Source organism: Netta rufina (genome assembly GCF_964035555.1).
Source record: "Netta rufina genome assembly, contig: SCAFFOLD_200, whole genome shotgun sequence".
NCBI lineage: Eukaryota > Metazoa > Chordata > Aves > Anseriformes > Anatidae > Netta > Netta rufina.
Window position 1 is genome coordinate 1 of NW_028168847.1, and position 12,040 is coordinate 12,040.

General features: G+C 62.1%; 2 protein-coding genes across 2 annotated transcripts; one reads left to right on the forward strand and one right to left on the reverse strand.

The window, feature by feature from the left end:
- Positions 1 to 392: 392 nt before the first annotated feature.
- LOC311221804 (poly(rC)-binding protein 2-like) lies at positions 393 to 5,939 on the forward strand (the record flags this gene model as incomplete). Its single annotated transcript, XM_084307204.1, is given in 5 exon segments — positions 393 to 431; positions 1,271 to 1,294; positions 1,297 to 1,322; positions 2,417 to 2,586; positions 5,301 to 5,939. Coding segments are annotated over 5 exon segments (296 nt in total), but the record flags the coding sequence as incomplete, so codon positions are not given.
- Positions 5,940 to 6,331: 392 nt separating this feature from the next.
- LOC311221805 (mitogen-activated protein kinase kinase kinase 12-like) lies at positions 6,332 to 11,494 on the reverse strand (the record flags this gene model as incomplete). The annotated part of the gene is given in 9 exon segments (XM_084307205.1): positions 6,332 to 6,388; positions 6,603 to 6,692; positions 8,121 to 8,138; positions 8,140 to 8,383; positions 9,301 to 9,371; positions 10,119 to 10,222; positions 10,225 to 10,332; positions 10,335 to 10,567; positions 11,357 to 11,494. Coding segments are annotated over 9 exon segments (1,063 nt in total), but the record flags the coding sequence as incomplete, so codon positions are not given.
- Between the last annotated feature and the right edge of the window lie 546 nt (positions 11,495 to 12,040).

Consider the following 12,040-nt stretch of genomic DNA (forward strand, 5'->3'; position numbering starts at 1 on the left):
AAAACCAACCCGGGAGCTCGGCTCCCCTCTAGCGGGGCCTCCGGGGCTCTCAAACAGACAAAAAAAACACCAAAAAACACACAAAAAAAACCCTCTCAGTGCGAAGCCTGGCCAGGTAATGGTTTTTTTTTTTGTCGTGGGGGGCCGCACAGGGCAGGCAGGGAGCAGGCAGGGTCTCCGTGCTGCGCCCCGGGAGCTTTCCCCCCCCCCTCCAAGCCTGCAGCACCCCCTTTTCTCCCCTCCGGCTACTCCAGTCCTGAGCAGGCAGCTGCTGGGTTGTGCCAAATTCGCTGCAAACTCGCTAAAATGGCTTTAAAAAAATTAAAAATCCCCCCCCCCTTGGGGCTGTAAAGCTGAGGCGGCCGAACTCATTGTCCCTTGTATCTTAACAGGCATTGAATCCAGCTCTCCAGAGGTGAAAGGCTATTGGGGTAATGATTAAAACACCAAACCTGTAGTTCTTCTCTTGGTTTATTCATCCCGCCCCGGGGCTCTCGTTCTTCCCTGGGAAGCGCTGCACGGGTTGGGGGGGTCGGGGGGGGGGCCAGGGGGAGCCGCAAAAGGGCTGGAGGTGCCGCCTGCCTCGGCCCCACAGCCCCCAGAAGGAGTCAGCTCGGGCTCTGGAGAGCGGAATTGAGGTGGAGGGCTCAGCCTGTGGGCACCTGTTGCTTTTTTTTTGGGGGGGGGGAACTTTTTGGGGCTTCCCCCCCCCCCCTCCTGGAGCAGCCAGCGGCTGAGCCCTCGTGCTGGGGGCAGCGTCGCCCTCACCGGCATGGCCACGCCGCTGCGCCCTCCCCCCAAAAAAAACCCCCCCCCGCCATCCCCGGTGAGGTCTCGAGGCTCCTGCTGCCCCCCCGTAGCAGGGGAAGGGGGAAAAATGATTAATAATTACTGCTAATAACGATAATGATTAATTAAATGCCCGAGCAGCCCTGTGCTGCCTGCCCCGGCTGGTGTCACGCTACCCCGGGATTGTCCCCGCGGGAAGGAAGAGCCCGTGGTGCCAAAATAAATTTGGGTTTTTATAGGGAGGGGGGGGGGTTAAATCGTGGTTGGGGGGGGGTGCCGGGGGGTGGGTGGGGGGCTCGAGGAACCTCACCGCTTGCTCTGCCCCCTCCCCTCCTGCCCGAGCAGCCCTGGAGGGGACTCCAGCAGCAAATGCTGGCCGGCCTGCGGCGGTGGCGGTGCCCGTGACCCCCCCACCCCACGACCAACCTCCCCCCCCCCCCCCCCCGACCTCATCGTGTCTCTGTCTGTGTCTCCCAAGCAGGTTTGGATGCGTCTGCTCAGACCACCTCCACGAACTCACCATTCCAAATGATGTGAGTGACCCCTGGGGACGAGGGGGTGGCGGGGGGGATCCCAAATCCGCCCCTCTTTGGCGTCCCATGAAGGCAGGGCGGGATGACCCCCCCCCAGACACTCCAAAAGAGGCTCGTGGCCCCTCCACGGGTGATGGCTGCGCCCCCAAACCGGCTCCTTGCACCCCTCTGCCGTTTCCTCCTCCTCCCAGCTGGATTTAGGGTGGATTTTGCTCATTTCTCTGCCATTTTAAACATTCCTGGGGGGTTTAAAACCTTCCAGCCCTGTCCCTGCAGGTGACCCCCCCCCGATAGTGGGCAGGGAAGGGGGTCAGGGGTGCCCCGATGAAGAGCGGGGTCCCCTAATGAGGAGCAGGGTGTCCTGATAAGGATTGGGGTGCCCTAATGAAGGTTGAGGGTGCCCTAATGAAGGTCAGGGGTGCCCTAATGAAGAGCAGGGTGCCCTAATGAGGGTTGGGGGTGTCCCAATGAGGATTGGGGTGCCCTGGTGAGGAGTGGGGTGCCCTGATGAGGATCAGGGGACCCTAATGAAGAGCAGGGTGCCCTGATGAAGAGGAGGGTGTCCTGATGAGGATTGGGGTGCCTTAATGAGGAGCAGGGTGCCCTAATGAAGGTTGGGGGTGCCCTGGTGAGGATTGGGGTGCCCCTGTGGGGGTCAGGGTGACCTAATGAGGGTCGGGGTGCCCTAATGAAGAGCAGGGTGTCCCGATGGGGGTTGGGGTGCCCTGATGAGGATTGGGGTGCCTGAATATAGAGCGGGGTGCCCTAATGATGAGGATTAGGGTGTCCCGATGAGGATCAGGGTGCCCTAATGAAGAGCAGGGTGCCCTAAGGAGGATTGGGATGCCCTAACGAGGGTCATGGTGCCCTAATGAAGAGCAGGGTGTCTCGATGAAGGTTGGGGGTGCCCTGGTGAGGATTGGGGTCCCTTAATGAGGAGCAGGGTGACCTAATGAGGGTCGGGGAGCCCTAATGAAGGTTGGGGGTGCCCTGATAAGGATCAGGGTGCCCTGGTGGGGGTCGGGGGTGCCCTAATGAGGGTCAGGGTGCCCTAACGAACCTGGCCGCTAACGAAGCCGCGTTTGTCCCCGCAGTTGATTGGCTGCATCATCGGGCGCCAGGGCGCCAAGATCAACGAGATCCGCCAGATGTCCGGGGCGCAGATCAAAATTGCCAACCCGGTGGAGGGCTCCACCGACAGGCAGGTCACCATCACCGGCTCCGCAGCCAGCATTAGCTTGGCCCAGTATCTAATTAATGTCAGGTGAGGCTCCCGTAACGAGGCGGCGCGGGGAGGGAGGGCTGGGACCACCCTCGTGCCCCCCAGCGTGAGGGGAAGGGGCTTCCCTCCCCGTTTTTTTTATTTATTTTGTTTTCTTTTCTATTTTTTTCAACCTTCCCCTTCCCTTTTTCCGTGCCCCTTCCTTCCCCCTTTCCCCGCTGTCCCCGTGCCATCGCCTCCTGGGCTCCGGGAGGCTGCAGGAAAGAGCTGAGGCCACGGGGGCCGAGCGGGTTTGTGGGCTTTGGACCCGTCGCTGGTGCTGTGAGGGATTTTATTTTTTTTTTTATGGGGTGAGGGCTCGGGGAGCACCCCCAGGCTCGGGGCCGCGTCCCCAGCGGGATGTGGGGGATCTTGTGGATCCCGCAGCGCCCGGTGCTGCTCTCCTGCTTCGGAGCAGCAGCCCCCGAGCATCTATGGGGCAACCCCAAACCTGCGTGGGGACCTCTGGCTCCCCTGTGGGGTCTGGCAGGGCTTTGGGGGCAGGGGCTGAGCCCCCCAGGACCACTTTAAACCCACCCTAATATGTGTGGGGCGCGGACCCCGCTGTCCCCACAGCCAGCTGGGCTGGGAGCGGCGGTTTTTAGGGCTGGCGAGGTGCCCCCACTGCTCCCCCCATTGCTCAGCCCCTTGGGGGGGGGCTTAGGGTGGAGGAGCCGAGCCCCCAAACCTGTGGGGTTGCCCCCAAACCTATGGGGTTGCCCCCATTTGCTGGGGGCCAGGAGCAGCGGCCGCCCCCCCTCTTCTCGGCTCTGTGTCGAGGCCCAGGGCTCGACACGGGGCTGGGGGTGCGTGCGAGGGGGGGTCCCACATTTTTGGGGCCCAGCATAGCCCCTTGGGGTCTTCTTGTCCCCCTTAGGGTGCCGTTGTCCCTCTGGGGGTGTCGTCGTCCCCCTGGGGGTGCCGTTATCCCCGTGTCCCCCCCCCGACCCCATGCGGTTTGACGCTGTTTGTCCTGTGCTTCTCGCGCGCTGTTGCCAGCCACCCACCCACCCTTTTTTTTTTTGTTTTTTTCATTTTTTCTTTCTTTTTTTTATTTTTTTATTTTATTTTTTTTATTTTTTTTTGTTCCTTTTCTCCTCTGTTACAGTTTAGAAAGCGCTAAACCCTCCTCCCAGGCAGCCTCCGTCACGATCCCTGACCACCTCAGCATCAACCTCTCTCAACCCTCCACCCCTTCTTCTTCTTCCTCCTCCACCACCACCCCCTCGCTCGCCACGGGGGGGGGCTCCGAAGCACCCGCCAGCCTCCCCAACCCTCTTCCGACCGCCCCTTGTGTCTCCAGTCTGCTTGGCATGAAACCTGTCCCTCTCCTGGCTCTAAATGTTGTGTCTGCTGCTAAGGGCGCCTCCGCCCCGGCCGTGCCGTGTGTCTCTAACAAACTCAAGGCGGAGAAGCAGAGGTTCTCTCCCTACTGAGCCCCCCCCCTTTAAAAAAAAAAAAGAAAAAAAAAGGGCTGGGGGAAAGAGGGGGGGGGTGGTAACACAGCGCGGAGCCCCCCTAGAGGAGACTCGAGCAAAAAAAAAATTGAATTTTGGGTTTCCGAAACTTAACTTTGGGTTTCCTAAATCTTAATTTTGGGTTTCCTTGCGGGTTTTCCTTCCTCCTCCTTTTTTATTTTATTTTTTATTTTTTATTTTTATTTTTACTTTTTATTTTTTGGGGTGTTTCGTAGCCGTTTTTCTGCTTTCTTTTTAAATTCTTCCTTTATTTTTTCCCAGCCCGCTGCCCCGTCCATCCCTCCTTGACTCCTCTAGCTTACAACCCTTGCTTTTTTTTTCCCCCTCCTTTTTTTTTTTTTTTTTAGGAATTCGGTTGCAATCGCGGCAGTGGGGGGGTTGTGGGATGTTGGGATGGGGAGGGGGAGGGGTGGGGGGGTGGGGTTCGTTACCGAATAAACGAGTCTGGATTTAATTGCATTCCGGGTCGGGTGCCCGCGGGGCTCGCGGCCTCGCCTGTCTCTTTTTCTGTCTGTACCTGTAATAAAGTTGCCACGGTGAGAATCTGCTCTGCTAGATCTGTGCTGCGGGTGGGGAGGGGGGGGCCCAGCGGGGGTCCCCCCCCTTTTTTTTTAATTTTTTTTAATTTTTTTATTTTTTTTTTGGGCTCGTTGCCACCCTCCTCGGGGGCCACGCGCGCTGCCCCCTCCCCTGGTTCCTTTGGGCGCTGCTGCTGTCGCCCCCCCCCTCGCTTGGAGCTGCTGCTCTGTGCCCCCCCCACCTCCCTGTGCCCCCCCCCACACCCTCCCTAATTTCCCCGTGCCCCCCCCCCTTTGGGTTCTGCCCCCCCAGCTCGCTGCCTCCCCTCCCCGCTGCCCCCCTCTGCCTGCACTCGGGGGTCTTTGGGGTCCCCCCACAGAGCTCCCAGTTGGGGGGGGGGGCACAACCCTGAGCCCCCCCTCCCTACGCTGCTTTCGCATAACCCCAGCTTTGACCACGGGGGGGTCCCCACCACCCTCCTGGGGGGGGGGGGAACCCCTTCCTCCCCTCCTCATCCCCCCAACCCCTTTTTTCTCCCTACCACCACCCTTTTTCCCCAAAAACCCTTCTTTTTTTCCCCAAAAACCCTTCTTTTTCCCCCCTACACCCCCTTTTTTCCCCCAAACCCTTCTTTTTTTCCCCAAAACCCTTCTTTTTTCCCCCAAAAACTCTTTCTCTTCCCCCCCCCAGCCCCCTCTGACGCCCTCTTCTTCGTTGCAGGCTCTCCTCCGAGACCGGGGGCATGGGAAGCAGCTAGGGCCCCGGCGCCGCCCGCGGACCCTCGGCCTCACCTCACCATCCATCTGTGTAGCCCCCTAGCAGCCAGCCCCAGGTTTTAAAAAAGGAGAAAAAAAAAAAACACAAAAAAAAAAAACACAAAAAAAAAAACTAGTTTGTAAATTTTTCGGTTCCTCCATCGCTCTCCGCGGCCACTCACCAGGTTGTTTTGGTTGGTTTTTTGGTTTTTTTTTTTGTTTTTTTTTTTTTTCGTTTTTTTTTTCGTTTTTTTTTTTTTTTTTAATTACAGCATTTTAATTCCTTTTTCTCCGCTCGGCCCCCCTACCCGCCGGGCCCCAGATCTTAGTTTTTATAAAAGCTTTTCTCTCTCTTTTTTCTCCCCACCCCACCCCTTTTCCCCTCTCACCCCACACACCTTCACCCACCCCCCTCCCGTCCCCTTTTCCCCCCCCCCCCCCCCCCCTTTTTCGGCTCATGAAGTTTCTGTTTTTGTCATGAAATGTTGAACGAGTGGAAGAGAAGACGACGAAAACATTTCAGTTTAGTTCTGTAACGTCAGGAGCAATTTTTCAAAAAAATAATAATAATAATAATAAAAAAGATGGACTGGAGCTTTTCCTTGTGAATAGAAACTGGAGCATATTTTGGTTTAATGGACCTGCCTGTCTCCGTCTTTCTTTGAACCCTCTCCCGGTAGGGCCCCCCCCCTCTGATAAATGGGCTTTTTGGGGGGGTTTCAGGGGTGTTTTTTGGGTTTAAAAATGGGGATTTCTCTCCAATTTGGGGCATTTCTCTCCAATTTGTGGGCGTTTTTCCAGCTTTTCTGCTCTTGGGTACTGGTTTCCAGTAAGGACCAGCACCACCCTCCTCCCCCAGGGTGGATTTTGAGAGAGTGGGTGCCCCCCCCACCTTATTATTCCCCATGGGGGGGTCCCAACGCCTTCCCAGTTCCCCCAGTAACAAGGGTGGCGACACCCCCAGAAGGGGCTCAGCCCCTTGCCTCCCCCCCCCCCTCATTCCCCTGCCCCCTTCCAGCAGATTTTCTCCCCCCCTCCCCATTCCAGTAGGACCTACACCAACACAAGGAGCTGACAGACCCCCCCCCACCAAAAAAAAATACCCCCCAGTGCCCCCCCCCCCCAGAGACAGCACGGAGCTTTCTGTAGAGATCGATAAATATTTATATAAATATTTGGGGGCTGTACAAGTGTGTGTGTGGTGGGGGGGGTGCAAGGTGGGGGGTGGTGGCGGTGTTTTTTTTGGGTAGGGGGGGGTGCAGGTCACAGGCGCGGGGGGGGCTGCGGGCCGGGGGGGGCCCTCGCCGCTGCCCGAGTGGTCGAGCTCCGCGCTGTCGCAGTCCGAATCCTCGGAGACCTGGGGAGAGTTTGGGGTGGGGGGGGGTCAGACACCCCCGACCCCCCCCCCAACAGGGCTGTGGGGGGGCATTGGGACCCCCCCCTCAGGGTTTTAATTGTTTCTGGTGGGTCCCTAACCTGTGGGATGTGGCCTCTGGGGCCCCCACCCCCTGCTATGGGGGGGTTCCTGGGCCCCCCCCCCAGTGATGCTGAGCCCCCCCCCCTCGTGGTGTGCAGTCCTGGGGGGGGGTCTCCCCTGTTATTTCCTCCTGGGGGGGCCCTGAGGTGGTATCCAGTCCTGGGGGGGGGTCTCTGGGGTCCCCAGGAGCATGTGGAAGAGGGAGACCCCAACTGGGGGGGAGCTGGGCCTGGGGTAACCCTGAGCCCCCCCTTTCCTATGGGACCCTGTTTTGTGGGGGGGGGAGCTCTGGGGGACCCCCTCCCTGTCTGCACCCAGCCCTGGGGTCCCCACTGCCCCCCCCCCATCCACTGTGACCCCCCCCAGGGGTCCCGGAGCCCCTCAGCTCCCGTATTTGGGGGACCCCACTGCCCCCCCCCATCCACGGTGCCACCCACCTGGGGGGTCCAGGACCCCCCACCCACGGGTCCAGCACCCCCTGAGCCCCCACCCAGGGGTCCAGGAGCCCCTCAGCACCCATCCTGCACCCATCCCTAGGGCACCCTACTGACCCCCCCCTCCCCACCCAGGGGTCCGGGACCCCCCACCCATGTATCCAGCACCCCCTGAGCCCCCACCCAGGGGTCCAGGAGCCCCTCAGCACCCTCAGCACCTCTATTTGGGGCACCCCATCCACCATTGGGGCACCCCCTGAGCCCCCACCCAGGGGTCACCCCCTTCCCACCCAGGGGTCCAGCACCCTCAGCACCCATCCTGCACCCATCCCTAGGGCACCCTACTGACCCCCCCTCCCCACCCAGGTGTCCAGAACCCCCCACCCATGGGGTCCAGCACCCCCTGAGCCCCTACCCAGGGGTCACCCCCTTCCCACGAGGGGTCCCAGAGCCCCTCAGCACCCATCCTGCACCCATATTTAGGGCACCCCACTGCCCCCCCATCCCCTGCCACCCACCCAGATGTCCAGGACCCCTCACCCATGGGTCCAGCACCCCCCTGAGCCCCCACCCAGGGGTCCAGGAGCCCCTCAGCACCCACATTTGGGGCACCCCACTGCCCCCCCATCCATGGTGCCACCCACCTGGGGGCCCAGGACCCCCCACCCATGGGTCCAGCACCCCCTGAGCCCCCACCCAGGGGTCCCGGAGCCCCTCAGCACTCCACATTTGGGGCACCCTACTGACCCCCCTCCCCACCCAGGTGTCCGGGACCCCCCACCCATGTATCCAGCACCCCCTGAGCCCCCACCCAGGGGTCACCCCCACCCCACCCAAGGGTGCTGGGGACGGGATGGGGGCGGTGCACGCTTACCTTGGGGCTGACCCCCCCCGTGGCGGCGGCCGGGTCCTTCTGGGGGGGGGGCGTCCAGGGGGATCTCGGAGCCCTGCGAGAGGAGGTCCTCGGAGCGCTCGTCGGGGCGCTCGTCCGTGTTGGTGCTGCCCACGTCGGGGGTGGCGCTGTGCGAGGGCTCGCTCGTGTGCCCCTCGTCCCCGTCCCCGTCCCCGTCCCCGTCCGAGAAGTTCTCCGAGCTGAAGGTCGACAGCGACTGCCGCTTGCTCATGCCCGGGGGCCACCTAAGGGGGTGGTGGGGGGGGAAAAGTTAGAGGGGGAGGGGTCTCAGCACCCATGGGTGCCCCCTGGTATCCATAGGTGGTGTGCTGGTACCCAAAAACCCCCAGCACCCATCCTGGGGGGGAGTCTGGGCACCCACCAGCACCCATCCGCAGCACCCTGGCACCCAGAAACCCCCCAGCACTGACCCTGGGAGGGTTCCCAACACCCATGGGTGCCCCCTGGCACCCATCTGTAGCATTCCCATACCCAAAACCCCCCAGCACTGACCCGGGTTCTCAGCACCCATGGGTGCCCCCCGGCATCCATAGGTGGCGTGCTGGTACCCAAAAACTCCCCAGCACCCATCCTGGGGGGGGTTCTCAGCACCCATGGGTGCCCCCCAGCACCCATCTGTAGCATCCTGGCACCCAGAAACCCCCCCAGCACTGACCCTGGGGGGGTTCTCAGCACCCATGGGTGCCCCCCAGCACCCATCGGTGGCATCCTGGTACCCAAAAACCCCTCAGCACTGATCCTGGGGGAGAGTCTGGGCACCCATGGGTGCCCCCTGGCAACCACAGACAGCACCCTGGTACCCACCGATGCCCCCAGCACCCATCCTGGGGGCTCAGCACCCATGGGCGGCCCCCCAGCACCCATCCTGGGGGGGCTCAGCACCCAAGGACACCCCCCCAGCACCCATTCTGGGCACCCCAGCACCCGCTGACACCCCCAGCACTGACCCTGGGGGGGGTCTGGGCACCCATGGACACCCCCCCCCAATTCCCCTTCCCCTATCCTGGGGGTGTCCAGCACCCACAGGTCACCACGTACCCCCCCCGGGGAGGGTGGGGGGATTCTGCCCCCTCCCCTAAATAGGGTCCAGGCTCCTGGAGGGGTTTGGGTTTTTTTTTTTTGGGGGGGGGGCAGCACCCACCTCTGCCGCAGCGGCAGCTCCACCTCGCTGTCCACTTCGCCCTCCTCCTCCTCCGACGACACCCCCCGCTTCTGGGGGCGTGGGGGGGGGACATGGGGTCTCTGGCTGCCCCAGACCCCCCCCCAGACCCCCCCCAGACCCCCGAGATGGACCCAGGGGTCCCGAAATGCCCCCCCTCCAAGAAGGGACCCCGGTCTGTTTGACCCCCCCCCCCAATGCTGGGCTGGGTCCTGGGGGGGTCTTCTCCCCCCCATCAATTTCCAACCCCCCCAAAAAATAAGGGACCCCCCCAAAAAAATAAGGGACCCCCCTCCAAAAAAAATAAGGCACCCCCCCAAAATAAGGGACCCCCCCAAAAAATAAGGGAACAGCCCCCCCCCCCCAAATAAAACACACCCCCAAAAAATAAGGGACCCCCTCCCAAAATAAGGAACCCCCCCAAATAAGGGTTACCCCCCCAAAAATAAAGGACACCCCCCAAAATGAAGGACAACCCCAAATTAAGGGACCCCCCAAAAGAAAAATAAGGGACTCCCCCCAAAAATAAGGGATCCCCTCCAAATAAGGGACCCCCCCCTAAAAAAAATAACAGACATCCCCCCAAAATATGGGACACCCTCCCCAAAATAAGGGAACCCCACCCCAACATAAGAGACCCCCCCCCAAAAAAATTATGGACATTCCCCAAAAAATAAGGGACCCCCCAAAAAAAATAAGGGACCCCCCCCAAAAAATAAAGGACCCCCCTCAAAAAAAAATAAGGGACCCCCCTAAAAAAATAAGGGACCCCCCCCCCAAAAAAGCCCCCCCCCACTCACCTGGCCCCTCGTGACGGCCGCCCGGTACAGCAGCGCCGCGGGGGTGAGATGCTGCCCGGCCCCCCCTCGCCCCCCCCGGGCGGCCCCGCTGTCCCGCTCAGGCTCCCAGGGGTGGGGGGCTGCGGGGGGGGCACCCCTTGGGTACCCTCCGCCCCCCCCGGCCCCACATCGGGCACGGAGGCGGGGGGGGGTCCCACAGCCTCCAGGGTGCCCCGAGGAGATCGGGGCCGGCGGTGGCCGGGGGGGGGCCGGGAAGACCTCGGGGGGGGCCGGTTTCGGGTCCAGGTTCCCCGCAGCCCCCCCGGGGCCCCCCCGTTTTCCGGTGGCGCCCCTTGGCTCGGCGGCTGCGCCCCGGCGAGGGGGGGCCCTTGGGGCAGCCGGGGAGGGTCACCTGCGCCATGGCCGCGTCCAGCTTGGGCAGCAGCACCTCCGGCTTCAGGATGTCAGGGCTGGGGGGGGGGACACACACACATATGGGGGGGGGGGGGACACAGCAGCACCCCCCCCCCAACACCGGCATTCCTTTCGCAAGTGGGTGATGCACACCCAAAATGCGCCCCCCCCCCCCCCCCCCAATACCCCGAGGGGGTGCGCGCCCGTGGGAGGTCTCCAAGGGGACCCGAAGGGATCAGGGCGCATGGGGTTGTGGCCCCCCCCCCAAAAAAAAAAAAGACTCTGGGCATCTGCACGCCCCCCCAAAAGGGACACAGGAACCTGCACCCCCTCCAGAGACCTACAACCCCAGACCCCCCCCCAAAAAGGGACCTAGGAACCTGTACCCCCCCCAGAGCCCTCCCCTCAGGGACCTGCACCCCCAGAGCCCTCCCAAAAGGCAAAAGGGACCCAGGGACCTGCACCCCCAGAGCCCCCCCCCCAAAAAGGAACCCAGGGACTTGCACCCCCAGAGCCCCCCAAAAGGGACCTAGAACCTGCACCCCCCCCAGAGCCCATCCCCAGGGACCTGCACCCCCAGACCCCCCCCAAAGGACCGAGTCACCCAAGACCCCCCCCCCACCCCAATGAGACCCCAGTGTCCCACCTCACCCCCCACCCCCCCAAACCCCCCCCCCATCCCCCAAACACCCCCCCCACCCCCCCCACCCCACCAAACCCCATTCCCATTCCCCACCCCAAAGCCCCCCGCACCTTCACCTCACCCCCTCCAGCGCCCCCCCCAGCCCCAATACACATGGAATTTCCCCCCCCACCCCATAACCCCCCCGGGGGGGGGGGCGCACCGCTTGCCGTGGGGGGAGAGTTTTTGGGGGACGTTGCGCTTTTTGATGAGGGTCTCGACGGCGTTCCCGTGCAGGAGCCCCCGCGGCGCCCGCGGCTTGAACAGCCCCGGGTAGCGCTTCTCCAGCGCCTGCTCCCTCCTGGGGGGGGGCACGCGTCGGTACCGACCCCCCCCCAATTGGGGAAGGGCTCGGGGTAAGGGTGGGGAAGGGCTGGGGTGGGTATTGGGGTGGGTTTGGGTGTGGGGTGGTCGCGGAGTGGGTGTAGGGGTGGCAAGGGGCATGGGATGGCCATAGGGTGTATATAGGGGTGGCCGTAATTGTGGGGTGCATATGGGGTTGGTCAAGGCCATGGGTGGATATAGGGGTGGCCATGACCATAGGGTGGCCATAGGGTGCATATAGGGGTGGCCATAATCATATAGGGTTGATCAAGACCATGGAGTGGATATAGGAGTGGCCAGAGTCATGGGGTGCATATAGGGTTGGTCAAGGCCATGGGGTGGCAAGGGGCATGGTGGGGGCCATGGGATGGATATAGGTTTGGTCAAGGCCATGGGGTGCATATGGGGTTAGTCAGGGCCATGGGGTGGATATAGGGGTGGCAAGGGGCATGGGGGTGGCCATGGGATGGATATAGGGTTCCCCATGGGGTGGCCACGGGGGGGAGAAACTGGGAATGGCAAC